At 36.6% G+C, this 15,585-nt stretch overlaps 1 protein-coding gene across 1 annotated transcript in view; it reads right to left on the bottom strand.

Moving 5' to 3' along the window:
• The window catches only part of pcnt (pericentrin), a 174,690-nt gene that overhangs the window by 19,564 nt on the left and 139,541 nt on the right, over positions 1-15,585 (bottom strand). The window contains exons 37-39 of the mRNA XM_039756353.1: positions 10,198-10,665; positions 6,518-6,620; positions 3,610-3,782 (exon numbers count right to left, since the gene is read on the bottom strand). Of these exons, the coding sequence (XP_039612287.1) occupies positions 3,610-3,782; positions 6,518-6,620; positions 10,198-10,665 (744 nt within the window). The remainder of the gene's footprint in view (positions 1-3,609; positions 3,783-6,517; positions 6,621-10,197; positions 10,666-15,585) is intronic.

Genomic DNA, 15,585 nt, shown 5'->3' with positions numbered 1-15,585 from the left:
GAGGACTGTTACATTTATGTTAGGTAGAATGTCCAGAGGGGACCGTGGCCTGGAACCACTGCAGATTTTATTTTTTCTCTCCAGCCGTCTGGAGTTTTTTTTAGTTTTTTCTGTCCACCCTGGCCATCGGACCTAACTCTTATTCTATGTTAATTAATGTTGACTTATTTTATTTTCTTACTGTGTCTTTTATTTTTATATTCTTCATTTTGTAAAGCATTTTGAGCTACATTTTTTTGTATGAAAATGTGCTATATAAATAAATGATGTTGTAGTTGTTGTTGAACTTTACCTTTAATATACTGTATATTGATACTGTTTAAATGATGTAACTGGAAAAAAAAAAAAAATTTTCAATTTACAATAATTTACTCTACGAAAAAATGAACAGATATACCACTTCTGTCTGTGGAAGTACATCTTTGGATCAAACAGCTGATATTGGCTATTTAGCAGAATCAGCCTCAAGTGGAATTCACCTATAACTGTCTGCTCATCCCTGACATGAACTGGGAGAAAATGTTCCCTACACTTTAACGGAGAATTCTCTCAGCTATGCTATGTTTGTCGTGTGCCCCATCCAGGCTTGATTACCACATTGTACCTAATACTATATGGTGGATAGGCACCAGCTTCGTATGAATCTGAAATCAATATGCAAATAGGAGTACAGAGGGCTGGACAGACAGTGGAATAATATAATATAATATAATATTATATAATATTATATTAATATATATATATATATATATATAATATAATATTAATATATATATATATAATATAATATAATATATATATATATATAATATAATATATATATATATATATATATATATATATATATATATGTGTGTGTGTGTGTGCAAATGTTTTAGGCAGGTGTGAAAAAATGCTGTAAACAAAGAATGCTTTCAAAAATGGAAGTGTTAATCATTTATTTTCATCAATCAACAAAATGCAGTGCATGAACAAAAGATAAATTTAAATCAAACCAATATTTGGTGTGACCACCCTTTGCCTTCAAAACAGCATCAATTCTTCTAGGTACACTTGTACACAGTTTTTGAAGGAACTCGGCTGGTAGGTTGTTTCAAACATCTTGGAGAACTAACCACAGATCTTCTGTGGATGTAGGCTTCCTCACATCCTTCTGTCTCTTCATGTAATCCCAGACACACTCAATGATGTTGAGATCAGGGTTCTGTGGGGGCCATACCATTACTTCCAGGACTTCTTGTTCTTCTTTATGCTGAAGATAGTTCTTAATGACTTTGACTATATGTTTGGGGTCGTTGTCCTGCTGCAGAATAAATTTGGGGCCAATCATACGCCTCCCTGATGGTATTGCATGATGGATAAGTATCTGCCTGTATTTCTCAGCATTGAGAACACCATTAATCCTGACCAAATCTCCAACTCCATTTGCAGAAATGCAGCCCCAAATGTTCAAGGAACCTGCACCATGCTTCACTGTTGCCTGTAGACACTCATTATTGTACCGCTCTCCAGCCCTTCGACAAACAAACTGCCTTCTGCTACAGCCAAATATTTCAAATTTTGACTCATCAGTCCAGAGCACCTGCTGCCATTTTTCTGCACCACAGCTCCTATGTTTTCGTGCATACTTGAGTCGCTTGGCCTTGTTTCCATGTCGGAGGTATGGCTTTTTGGCTGCAACTCTTTCATGAAAACCACTTCTGGCCAGACTTCTCCGGACAGTAGATGGGTGTACCTGGGTCCCACTGGTTTCTGCCAGTCCTGAGCTGATGGTACTGCTGGACATCTTCCGATTTCAAAGGGTAATAAGCTTGATGTGTCTTTCATCTGCTGCACTGTTTCCTTGGCCGACCACTGCGTCTACGATCCTCAACGTTGCCCGTTTCTTTGTGCTTCTTCAAAAGAGCTTGAACAGCACATCTTGAAACCCCAGTTTGCTTTGAAATCTTTGTCTGGGAGAGACCTTGCTGATGCAGTATAACTACCTTGTGTGTTGTTGCTGTGCTCAATCTTGCCATGACATGAAACTGTCTTCCACAACCTCACCTTGGTAGCCGAGTTTGGCTGTTCCTCACCCAGTTTTAAGCCTCCTACACAGCTGTTTCTGTTTCAGTTAATGACTGTGTTTCAACCTACGTGTGACATTGATGATCATTATATTTCTGAAAGCATTCTTTGTTTACAGCATTTTTTCACACCTGCCTAAAACTTTTGCACAGTACTGTGTGTATATACAGTGATCCCTCCCTATATCACGCTTCGACTTTCGCGGCTTCACTCCATCGCGGATTTTAAATGTAAGCATATCTAAATATATATTATGGATTTTTCGCTGGTTCGCGGATGTCTGCGGACAATGAGTCTTTGAATTTACGGTACATGATTCCTCAGTTTGTTTGCCCAGTTGACTTCATACAAGGGACGCTATTGGCGGATGGCTTAGAAGCTACCCAATCAGAGCATGTATTACGTATTAACTAAAACTCCTCAATGATATACGATATGCTTCCCGCAGGATGCTCGATTGTTTGCTTTTCTCTGTCTCTCTCACTCTCTCTGACAATCTCTGCGACTGACGGAGGGGGTGTGAGCAGAGGGGCTGTTTGCCTAGAGGATACGGACGCTCCTCTAAAAAATGCAGCTTTATCGCGGTGCTTCGGCATACTTAAAAGCCCAAAAGCACATATTGATTTTTTTGATGGTTTGCTTTTCTCTCTCTGACATTCTCTGCTCCTGACAAGCAATCCATTGAAGAGAAGATATATTTGCATTCTTTTAATTGTGAGAAAGAACTGTCATCTCTGTCTTGTCATGGAGCACAGTTTAAACTTTTGACTAAAGGGTGTTATTTCATGTCTAGGGGGCTCTAATAATGTTAACAGTGTGGGAGAGTTTATAAGGGCTTAAAATATATAAAAATAACCATACAAACATATGGTTTGTACTTCGTGGATTTTCATCTATCGCGGGGGATTCTGGAATGCAACCCCCGCGATCGAGGAGGGATTACTGTATACTATATATATACATATATATATATATATATATATATATATATATATATATATATATATATATATATATATAAATATATATAAATATATATAAATAAGCAAACATCCACCATGATCTGCTTCTCGCAACTGAAGAGGGTACCGTGGCGGATGTTTGCCGACTTGCAGACCAACCACAAGCTTTACCTAGTAGGTAACCACCTATACAATCAGATTGTGATTCAGACTACGAATGCCATGAATGTAATTACCCCGATCTACATGCTGTCAAACGAACCACATGCCGTGGGGCAACATAAAGAGGCTTTGCCTCTGACATCTGAGATTCGATACCTGAGAGGGGGTGCAGTGAGTGTGTATGCCTGATGAGCCCAGAATTCGGACGAAACACGTGTTGCATACTCTTTGCATTATTTGACATTAAACTATATATATATATTTATATTTATTTTATTCCTGAAACTTCAGTTGAAATAAAATCCTTTTTCAAAACTGGAGAAGCAAGATTAATCTCATTTTGTGATTAAGAAAAATGTAAGAATTCTGCTGTTAAGCAGCCAAAGCAAACATCTTTAAGATAATTGGAAGAATATACCTGTAGTTCAGAAGACAATACTCCTTCTGTATTTCCTGAATGTGATGCAGTGAAGTCATTGTTTTCAACAAATGCCATTCCACACTGTCTAAAGTAATCAACAACACTAGCATCTAGGCGTTCACTTGCTTCAGGCTCCACGTTCGACTTGGCACCTATTTCTGAACTTGCATCTAAAACAAATATTAAAAGAATAAAAAAGATTACAGGATTACTCTTTATATATTACTGATAGAAGATGTAATGCAGAAACATACAGTAGGATTAACTTTTTTGATGTACTTATTTATTCCAGATGTGAAGTACAAGAAAAAAATAAATAAGCAAAACATAAAAATGTACTGCACAGAAACAGGACAAACTGAGTGTAATGTTTTAACTACAATATTAGGTGAATATCCACCTATTATTTTAACTTTGTAATTGCTCTAATATAACTACATGTTTTTTTTCTTACAAAAAGTCACTGAGTGAGGAATGGCAACCTGAGGCTTACAGCAAGTAATATAAAATCCAATTGCTTATAGTATAATAATTTTTTAGGTATATTGCTTTTGTTTTGTATATGTACATCATCAAGGCAAAGCAAGTATGTGACCACAGGATCAAAAGGCTGGGTTACAATTCCCATTTCCTCATGACAAGGGACAGGCTTATGACAATAACTTGAAGGTTAACCTTTGTGATCCTGATGAAGTTGAAGAAAATGCAAGTAAGAAGGGAATGGACCGAAAATATCATCTCTTCAAAGTAAAGCCTCTTTAACAAGGCTATTATTATAAACTACATCTGAAATGAAGATGAAAACCATTAATAAAAACAAAAATGAAAATAAAATAATTAATGAAACAGATGAAAAACTAAAACTATATGAAACTATTGAATACACTCGCTACAAAAGCTAACTGAAATAAAATAAGTTACAAAAACAGTGTCATTTTAGCATCAACAAATCCCCAAACCTGCATATCTTTGGAACGAAACCGGAGCACACTATGGAAACCCACAACAGGAAAACATGCAAACTCCAGGCAGGGAACAACAGGGTTGTGACTCCCTGCGAGACAGCAATGCTATCACTTCGCCACTGTGTCACCCCCACCGGTGTAATTATAAACAGTATTCATTATTTAAATGAATTTAATGATTTATCTGTAAAATGTAACATTCATAGTTTAATGCATTTCATCAAGAAAGTGATATCAAGTATAAATCTAAGGATTCTAAATGTGCACAGAACTGGAATACCATACATTTAATGTGTGTTGTGTAGTGACTGCTGCTTGCTGGTGCTGTCAATGCAGAAGGAAGCACCAGACAACTGAGTCGGTTTTAAGATGACATTTGCAATGGTCTACTTGAATGATAAAATAAACTACGATTAGATTAAAGTGGACATTTCGAGATTTCCACTTTGATCACAAAATACACCTTTTCATCGAGGCTCCAACTTTTTTTTCTCTGTTGCTCAAATACACCACCATAATTTCTGATGCTGTTGTGAGGGTGATTTAAAAAAAAAATGCATAAAAGATGGTATATGAGACCTTTCAAATATATCATGTCATTACAATAGGGAATATGCAACTTTTTGCTGGTATTGCAACTAGCTCATGCATCACATTAATTTCCGAGGAGATGCTCAGAGGATGTCTCAAATGAACGCTGGGAACGCATGGCAGCCATGATGTGTGTGTGTACGTGTTTTGAGTGTGAAGTATAAACCGGCCCTTAGTCCACCGTTCACCACAAGCACCAACATCCCTATAACTGAGTTAAGATATAACAGAACATCATCTTTAAGATTTTCATTTTAATTTACATTTTTTCCTGCTGTATCAATCTACAGATTTTTTTTTTCTTTTTAAACAGGATATTACGGGGCAGAGGGCTAAGGACAAAAGTAGATTTAGTATTTATGCAAAAATGTGCTTGCTTCTTCTTCGTGGCTTTTCTTATTGGGCTCAAAAAAAAAAAAAAAAAAAGCACAGTCTGAAGAACAATAAAGGATTTCATGTCTGTGAAGAAATTTATAATTTTCAGAGAAAGATGGGCACACAACCAGTTTATATTTTCCAAAAGCTTAGATAAGCTTCTGTACTTGAAAGGATTCTGAGAATATTTGTTCTTTGTTCTTGTGTTTTGCATTGGTACTTAAAACAGCCTACTGTGGTTACAAAGCAGTCTTTCCTTGAGTGCATAGGTAAGCAATGCCATATTATTCAATCACTAATATTATTATGGCCTCAGAAATACTAGGGATTTTATTTTTGAATTGATGCTATATTCAAATTAGACAAAAACATAAAAAGAAACACACACATAACTAATTAGTACTTTTAAAGATTCAATATTCTGAACAGTTCACAAACTGCAGTATTATCTGTCTATCTCTATATCAAGATAGTGGCAAGTTGATGTCTAAATGCCTGCTACACATAAAAATATTGCAATATGTATTAGTAGGATGAAATAATTGACAACTGGCAAGAAACTTCTGCTGTAAAAGAATATAATACACAGACAATTTAGGGAATATGCTATCTATCAAGAGCATGGTTTTTATTCACTGCAAAGCATTACAAATCTCAAACTACTTAATGCAAGTCTAACTTCTATATTAAATGCGATAAAATCTGTATCATTTCACCTTCTTTTCTTGATAACATCTCTAATACCATGCTATGTTATTTGTTTCAGAATATTTTGATAAATTATGAGATTATGTAAATAAGAAGATAAAAAGGTATTTTTAATCCCCTGATTTTACTTCCAACACATAAAACTTTCTATAAATTACGTATACACTGCCAAATGTAATCTGAATGTGGGACCCATACACTACTAAATTCTATAGTAAAGGTAGTAACGGTTTTCTCATAAGAAGGGATTATTTCTTCCAACTTACTGCTTCCATATCCATCGCTAACCCATTCACGGACAGACAGACTTGTTGCTGTTCCAGTGGGTGAAACACATGGCGTTAAGATGGAATTTTCAAAATCTTTTTCCTAAATGAAAACAAATAATAGTGACCAGATATTAATAGAATTTACCATATCCAAAAGGGTTATACAAAAGTAAATAAATACTCCATCCATAATTTTTAAAGTAACATATTAATAAAACCTGTTACTCTTCTTTAAAGCCATGTACAGTATATATTTTATTAACTAAAAAACAGTTCACATACTAATATAGTGCATTGATAACTTGCCTAGTGAATAGACTTTGGCATTTTTTCTGATTTAATGAAAAATAATATTTTTTCTGTTGATTTTAAGTTATAAATATAACCCACAATTATGTGCAATACTGAAAATCAAAATATTTTACAGTAATTACAATGGAAAAAAGATGATTGTGCATTGTCTAAAAGTAAAGTTGGCCTGATGAAAGAAATGATGCAACTTTATACCTTAAATGTATTTGTTTTTCATGCAACACACTGTTAAAGTATTTTTTGTAAACCAATAAAATTAGTTGAATGGTCACAATGAACAACCTCTTGACATGTCAGTATGATGTATTTAGAAGAAACCGGGAAACAGATTATTAAGGCTAGGATTTACTGAACTGACAGTCAGCCACAGGGGATGTACAAACTAATGTGATTCTTAATGCTGGTCCCAAGCCCGAATAAATGGAGAGGGTTATGTTAGGAAGGCATCCAGTGTAAATTTTGCCAGATCAATATGCAGACAACAGTACAGTTTTCCATATTGGATTGGTTGAGGACCAGGTTAACAACAGCTGCCACCAGTACTGTAAGCCAACAGGGTAGTGAGGGAAACTGGGCTACAGCTGACCGAAGGAGAAGAGGGGGAAGATTGGTAAACTGATAATGGTATGACTAGTAAACTGATAATTAGTGAACATGATGGAGAGAAGGAAGGTGCATCCAAGAGACTATACTGAAGGGGAGTAAGACCAGGTGTATTGGAGGTGGGTTCAAATTTGTCTAAAATGGTATAGATGGGAAGAAAATGGGGTTGGAGTTATCTTGAATAAACAGCATGTCAGGAGTGCTTTGGAGATGAAATGATTATCGGATGGAGTGTTGATTATGAAGATGAAAATTGAAGGTGTGATGATGAATGTTGCTAGTGCATATGCCCTGCAAGTTGGGTGTGTGATGGATGAGAAAGAATGTTTCTGGAGTGAGTTGAATAAAGTGGTGGAGAGTGTACCCAAGGGAGAGAGCGTGGCAATTGGAGCGGATTTCAATGGACATGCTGGTGAAAAGAACAGAGGGGATGAGGACATGATGGGTAGGTAAGGTGTCAAGGAGAGAAATGCAGAAGGTCGGAAGATAGTGGATTTTGCAAAAAGGATGGACTTGACTATGGTGAAATATGTATTTTAAGAGGGAGGAACACAGGGTGATGTATAAGAGTGGAAGAAGATGCACACAGATGAATTACATCCTGTGCAGGAGGGTCAGTCTGAAGGAGATGGCAGGGGAAAGTATAGTTAGGCAGTATGGGATGATGGTCTGTACAATGACGCTGGAGATCAAGAAGAGGACGACAATGAGGGCAGAACTAAGGATCTAATAGTGTGAGTTGAAAAATGAAGATTGCAAGGCGGAGTTCAGGAAGGAATGTAAGACAGGCACTAGTTGGCAGTAAAGAGTTACCAGATAGCTGTGCAACTACAGCAAAACAGCTACAAGGGTGCTTGCTGTGACATCTGGACAGAGGATGGAGAAAACAGAAACTTGGTGGTGGAATGGGGAAGTACAGGAGAGTATACAGAGGAAGAGGTTGGTGAAGAAGAAGTGGGGTAGTAAAAGAGATGCAGAAATTTGACAAGAGTACAAGGAGATAAGGTGTAAGATGAAGAGAGTACTGGTGAAGGCTAAAGATAAGGCGTATGATGAGTTGTATGGGAGCTTGGACACTAGAGGAACAAAAAGATCTCTACAGATTGGCTAGACAGAAAGACCAAGCTGGGAAAAATGAGCAACAAGTCAGGGCAATAAAGGATAATGAAGGAAACATACTCACAAGAAAGGAGAGTGTGTTGAGCAGATGGAAAGAGTACTTTGAGAGGTTGATGAAAGAAGAGAGAGAGAGGGAGAAGGCTGGATGATGTGGAAATAGTGAACCAGGAAGTGTAACTGATAGGCAAAGAAGGAAGTAAAGACAGCTATGAAGAGGATGATTAATGGGGTGCAATGTTTGTTTTGTGAGGGTGTTGAAGCATATGAGAGAGTGCCCAGAGAGGAGTTGTGGTATTGTATGAGGAAGTCAGGAGTGGGAGAGAACTATGTAAGAGGTGTACCAGACATGTACAAGGGAAGTGAGACAGTGGTAGGAGTGAAGGGTTTAAGCTATTTGCCATGATGATTGACAGGTTGACATAGGAGAGTAGACAGGATTCTATAGACTATGATGTTTGTTGATTAGATTGTGATCTGTAACGAGAGTAGGTAGCAGGTTAAGGAGACCCTGGAGAGGTGGAGAAATGATCTATAGATGAGAGGAATGAAGGTCAGTAAGGAAAAGAGGAATGCTCAAGAGCAGGTTTATGGATATGGTGAGAAAAGACATAGGAAAGGAAGATATGGAAAAGATTATCTGCTGTGGTGACCCCTGACTGGAGCAGCCAAAAGAAGAAGAAGAAGGATTTACTGAACTGGTTTGGAAGGTCAGGCAGTAAAGCAAAGCAGGGATATATGTGTGTGTCATGGCCAGACAATTCTAAATGAGCAGTGGCCCTGGTTCTCAAAAGCCCATTTTGTGTACTACATAAATGTTTAATATATCTGAGCTTTTAAATGGATATGCATTACAAAATTAGTTCTAGCTTAAGCTAATAAAAGTAATAAATCTTGACAGAGAAATAGCTAGATACGAGGCGACTAAAAGGGTAACACGAAGAAATTAATAAACTGAAATATCCAAATGGCTGCCTGGATGGCTGCATCTGGATAAATAAATAGATTGTTGTAATTAAATTTGGCCCTGAACTTATACAGAGCATTTCACCAAAAAGAAGTTTTTAAAGATAAATTATTTCTGATAACCCAAAAAAAACCACACTTCTGATCAGCAGTTACAGTGGTGCTCACTATGGTAGCTTAATTTTTAATGTGATATTGAAGTATCTTAATCTAAGGTTCCTAAGCATAGTCAAATCTGTATTAGAATCTACAAAAGAACAAGAATTGCGTATTTTAAACCCTTTGCCATATTATATATATTCAGGAGTACATTCATTTTTAGAAGCAATATTGTACTGTACTTCTATTTTTTAAATTTTGCTTTAAAAACTTTCAGGCTCTCTCTGTGCCATTTCTTTGAGTTAAGTAGTTGGGGTAGGTTTTAAAATTAGAAAACTAATTTCAATTGGCCAAAATACTGACAATCAGAATTGAAGAAATTCAAAAGAGAAAATTAATTTTATCTGGATATGTGAAAGCATTTTAGGATTAGAAATTTCATGCAATTTTTAACTAAACAGCTGGATAAGACACTGGTTAAAGACACATAAAATACTGACATATTTAATTATTGCTTTAATTTCAGCTTAAATATGGTATTTATTGATCTATTAAACTTAAAAAAAATAATGTTAACGTACCTTTTCTGTGTTAACAGAATCTGGGAGGGAAAAGCCATCTTCAGAAACTGACATAGTAGGTACAGACTGGCAGCTACTAATGTCAGCAGGATCTGAATGGATTCTTTCAAGTGGAGTGGATTTGCTGGCTGAGACAGCAAGCCTGGAATTATGGAGAGTGCTTACTTCTGAAAGGTAACCCTGTGTTTGTTCAAGAGAGGTGTCGTACTTCCTCACCAACTCAGGTGATTCAAGAGAACTCTCATTCAAAATGCTGTATGTATAACTGCAAAAGTTATCTAGGGGGTGACTTGACTTCACAAAACTAGTAGCAAGATTATCTGTTCCACTGAGAGGGTGAGATTGAAGTAATGTCTGCTGGTAGATCAATTTTTCCTCCTGTTTCACTAGCTGTTCTTGTAGCAGTCCCACTTCCATTTTGAAATTCTTGTTATGGATTTCAAGGTCTTTAAGGATTTTTTCCTTTTCCTACAAGACAGACATAGTTCTGTTAAATAATTTGTAGTCTAATGAGATTAAAAAGTAATTCATTAATCATATAATGGCTACAGTGTTGGAAAATAAACACAATAAATAAAGCACAAATCCATTGCAAATATTTCTTTACACATCCTAAAATTGTGCACATTAGATTAGATGGTCACATTAACTAAAAGTCACTGTCCTGCTCCAGTGACAGACTGAGGAAATCGTTCCTCCCCCACACTATGCGACTCTTCAATTCCACCCAGGGGGGGTAAAACGTTAAAATTATACAAAGTTATTGTCTGTTATACCTGCATTTTTATCACTCTTTAATGTAATACTGTTTTTTTATCAGTATGCTGCTGGAGTATGTGAATTTCCCCTTGGGATTAATAAAGTATCTATCTAGTTGGCAACAGATGGCATTTTGTGACCTACTGGCTGCTTTTCTGCTCCAGAACTTCATGCACCTGTACATGGGCTTAGAAAGAAGATGGATGGGTAGATAGTGATAAACAATCTCAGGAAAGTAAATAAATAAGGTGTACTCATTCTTTCTATGTTATGCAATGTATTGCCATCATTTATAGTAAAGTAAAAGAAGTGAAAGGAAAAAAAAGCATAAATATGATGTGTTAGTATACCACCATGAAAATCAGAAAGATAACTGTAATCTTAAGTTGATTCAAAGAACAAACGAAAAAAATGCTCAGTTTAAATTGCAATTTCCAATTGTCCATCCATTTTCTAACTAGCTTAACTAGTTCAAGGTAATGGGAGCTAGTTCCTATCCTAGGTACATCAAGTGCAAGGAAGGAGGAAACAGTGGGCAAGCTGCCAGTCAACTGTAGAACACACACACATATTGAGTCATACTGGGGTAATTTAGAGTTATTAGTTAATGTAACATGCACATTTTTGGTTAATTTTCCATCCACTTACCTACTCTGAGAAATATTCACTATAGACATGGAACTTGAAAAACATTATGCACACCTCAACTAAAATATACAATGGAACCTTGGTTTGCGAGCATAATTTATTCAGGAATCGTGCTCGCAATCCAAAGCACTTGTATATCAAAGCAAATTTCCCCATAAGAAATAATGGAAACTCAGATGATTCGTTCCACAACCCAAAACTATTCATTTAAAATGATTAATACAAAGCAAAGTAAAAATACATAAAACAAATTAACCTGCACTTTACCTTTGAAAAGAATAATGGCTGGTGTGAGTGAGTTTCTAAACTCTTGCGGGATTTCACCCAACAGGACGACACGCGGAAGAGCGTCCTGAAGCAACTGCAGGCACCCAGCGCTGTATCAATTCGCCGTAAAAGTGAATCTGAAAAGATCGTGGACATGCTAAAATGCGCAGGGCACAGTATTACTTGGCCACTAACCTGGGCACGACCCTGCCTGATTGCTGTGTCTGTGTATAGGAGAGTGGCACATCCCGCTACAATAAATAACAGTGCTGTTCCTGTTTCAAGCTGAATAAAGCTGGTGTCGCTAAAGTACCGAGACTCAGCTTCGTGTTTTAGGGTGCAAGACGGGGACTCACACGTTACAACACACACATGTGGTAACAATGCTATAGGAAACAGTATATGCTCATACGGTTGTTGACTATATGAGTGGGGCACGCCGTCACTATCCGATCTGCGGCTGCATGCGCACAAAAACAACTCGAGCCTCGCACACATGCACAGAGATTTACTATTACAACCCTGTCCAATCTGCATTTTTTTACTTTGCAACAGGAGTCTCCATCCAATTTGTCTCAAACACGCGCTCTCTCTGCTTAATTAAAATTGATTTCACGACACTGCCCGATTTGTTCTGCGCATGTCTAATGTTTTACGACACACGTCACTCATCAGGTTTGACTTGTACTTGCGTTGCACGTCATTTTTGTGTTGCCATTTATCTCTGTCTGTAATTGGACTTCTTACTGGAAAAGATGGCAACTTTTGAATTGTATAACGTCTTGGAAGATGTGTTGCCTGAAAAAGTTAATTGCAGTTGAATGAAGAGGTAGCGAAATGAAATGTGACGTGTGTCTGTGAACATTATAATAGATGTGTACAGATTTTTGTAAGTACATCGTATTGATAGAAAAGGCAATAAGGATTTTCATTTGTAGTTGCAATACTTCGTAATCTTGTGGTTTAAACGTAAAAAGCACAGCATTTTCCATGTTTGGGTTACTGGATTAATGGATGTATGTTATTTATTTCGTAACACCCTATTAGAATTTGGTGGTGTTTTTCTTTTAACATTTGTCTGCTTTTTTTTATCTTATAAGAGTGAATGGCATGCTAATTATTAAGCAAAACAATGTAATCTAGGTGTTGAATTAGGAATAGAATTAAGAGTGCATGTGTGACACTCGACCGGTGTAAAGTGTGCCCTCCAAAGCCATCTGTTTTTTATTATGTTGATATCAGATTACATCAATGTCCATACAGAAAGATGTAACAGAGGGTCTAACATTCTGAACTTTACACTTGTGAACAGGAAATTTACGAAGCAAGTAAAAAACAGTTACTGCATTTTCTAACATTTAGTCTTCAAAATTGTATACAGAAAAAGAACAAGAATTAAACAGTGACATATTGTTTTGTCATTCAAGACAGGAATAAATCTTCATTAAACATTTTGGAATAGGAGCAGAAGTAAAAGAAATGTTAAAGTGGATTTGGCTTCATTTTTCATTTGTACAAAAACTACATTTCGGGAATATATTACTGTCATACTTATTAATTAATTTCAATCAATTAATTGTTAGTTTGCTACTATTTATTCATAATTTTGAAATGGATTTCTTTAACCTTGTTTGGTAGAAAAAACTTCTATGGCACAAAACAGGCAATTTTAAAATTTATGTCCAAGGTCATCAGAGAAGTGTGCTGTGCGTGTCTAATGTGGCACAATGACAGACTGGGCACCTGCTGTTGTCACATGTCATTAGCTTATCATTTAAGCTGTTGGTTTAGGAGAAATACACACACATAAATTTAACTGAATATAATGGAAAAGGCTTACTCCTTAGAAATAATTTATTTCTTAATGCTGCAGTTAGAAAAACTAATGCCCCTTTATTGTATTTTTTTTCTTGACCCTAAAGGATGCCCAGTGGTAACCAGCCTTCCATGTGGCTCAACAGATGCCAGTGTACCACACAACTGGATGTTCTTTTCTTCTGCTTTTAAGAGTCCCAGTTTGGGATGATGTGTAGTTCATGTTAGATTTGCTATTTCTAGAGGTAAGACTACTGCAGAATTCCTGCAAAGACTCCTCATATTTATTAAATGATCTGTAATATTTTGCTGGCTTGAATACTGACCTCTATGTTTGCTCACTCTGTCCAGTAACTAACACTGCCTTTTAAATTTTAGACAGGAAAGCCTCAGAGTGTGAATCCTCGCAAACGCAGAGACTGAGGCACATCAGTACCAGCAGTCACTAAACGGGGATGTTGTTCCGTTTGTCAAAATAACTTTTATTTTCTTAAGTTACTGTGCTTTGTTGTTGGATTTTAGAAGAACCAAGACTTAATTTTAACTTAAAACAAAACCAAGGCAGGAGAGAAAAAACTAAATGTTTTCATGTAAATAATGACACCTGAGCACATCACATTAGAAGTTCAGATATACAGAGATTATAACACAATGCCTACTGTATGCATAATGTAAAAGGAAAAAAAACGATGCTACATATATGGACAATTAAGTTGGTGTTCTTTTAAAATCTAACAAAAAACCACAATAATTAAAAATTATATTATTAGTTAGACTTCACTCTAAGCAGAACTTTATCTATTGTTATGGTTAACTCTGGTAATAATTGATCTGCAGGTGTACCAAGAAAAGAGGCAGAACAAGAAGGGTACACTTTATTAATGCTTGAACTCAGTGAGTGAACATCTTGTACCTGTGCTTATATTTTTTAACAGTTACAGTGAAGAGTGGTCGTTTTATGGGGCAGCAGTTAAAGGAGGAGGATGGAGAGATGTGTGCCATGTTGAAATAGTGGGTGGACCTCCTGCCCGGCACTTCTAGAATCCTCCATCTCAATCTCTGCTCTGATCTGCTGTGCCTTTGCCAAGTGATCACGAGGTATTGGCCTATTTTGTGTTTTTTTTTTTTTTCTTCTGAAAACTGTTTCAGTCACATTACACTGGCTGCCTGTCTCACATAGAATGGATTTTAAGGTTCTATTAAATAATAAGAAGGCTTTGATTATTTTAGACCCTGCCTGTATTTTGGAGTGTCTACTTCCAACATTTCTTTTCTCTAACATAGCTTTGCTTTTTATTCCTAGATCAACCGTAAAAACTGGCAGCTTTCTGTACTCATGCAACAAAATCTGGAATGCTTTGCCAATAGAGAAGTGCCAGGCTACAAATGTCAAGCATTTCAAAAAACTTCAACAAGCCCACTTTTCGAATTTGGCTTTTTCTTAATTACTTGCATTGGCTGTAATAGATTAGAAACGGTACTGCGTACGGTTTGTCAGATCTGCACCGGGTACTAACTTCTGCTGTTTTTCTCAGTTTTCTTTTTCCAGTTAACTGCAGTGGTGCCCCACTGCGTCTCCACCGTCTATTATATTAACTCAAACTGCCCGTGATGCTGGAGAGAAACAAAATTTATAAGATGTCCTGAAATGGAATTCTGATTGGAGTGAGACGGCCATAATTATGTATGCTGGGATATGCTGGCTTTGGCTTGGGACCCCCAGAGGTTTATCTCCAGCATCTTTGAAAGCTGCAAGTTTGTCTTTGTTCCCAGCCATTTGACCATGCAGTGTATTTATTACGAAGGACAAGGACCCCTCCATTTGCTTCTTTCTTACTTTTATAATGCCTTCAATTTTCTTTGTAACTATGTTTTTGTAGAGCAATTTGAGATACACTT

This window comes from Polypterus senegalus, chromosome 6 (genome assembly GCF_016835505.1).
Source record: "Polypterus senegalus isolate Bchr_013 chromosome 6, ASM1683550v1, whole genome shotgun sequence".
Lineage (NCBI taxonomy): Eukaryota > Metazoa > Chordata > Cladistia > Polypteriformes > Polypteridae > Polypterus > Polypterus senegalus.
Note: the sequence above shows the minus strand (reverse complement) of the source record. Positions and strands in the feature narration are given on the sequence as shown.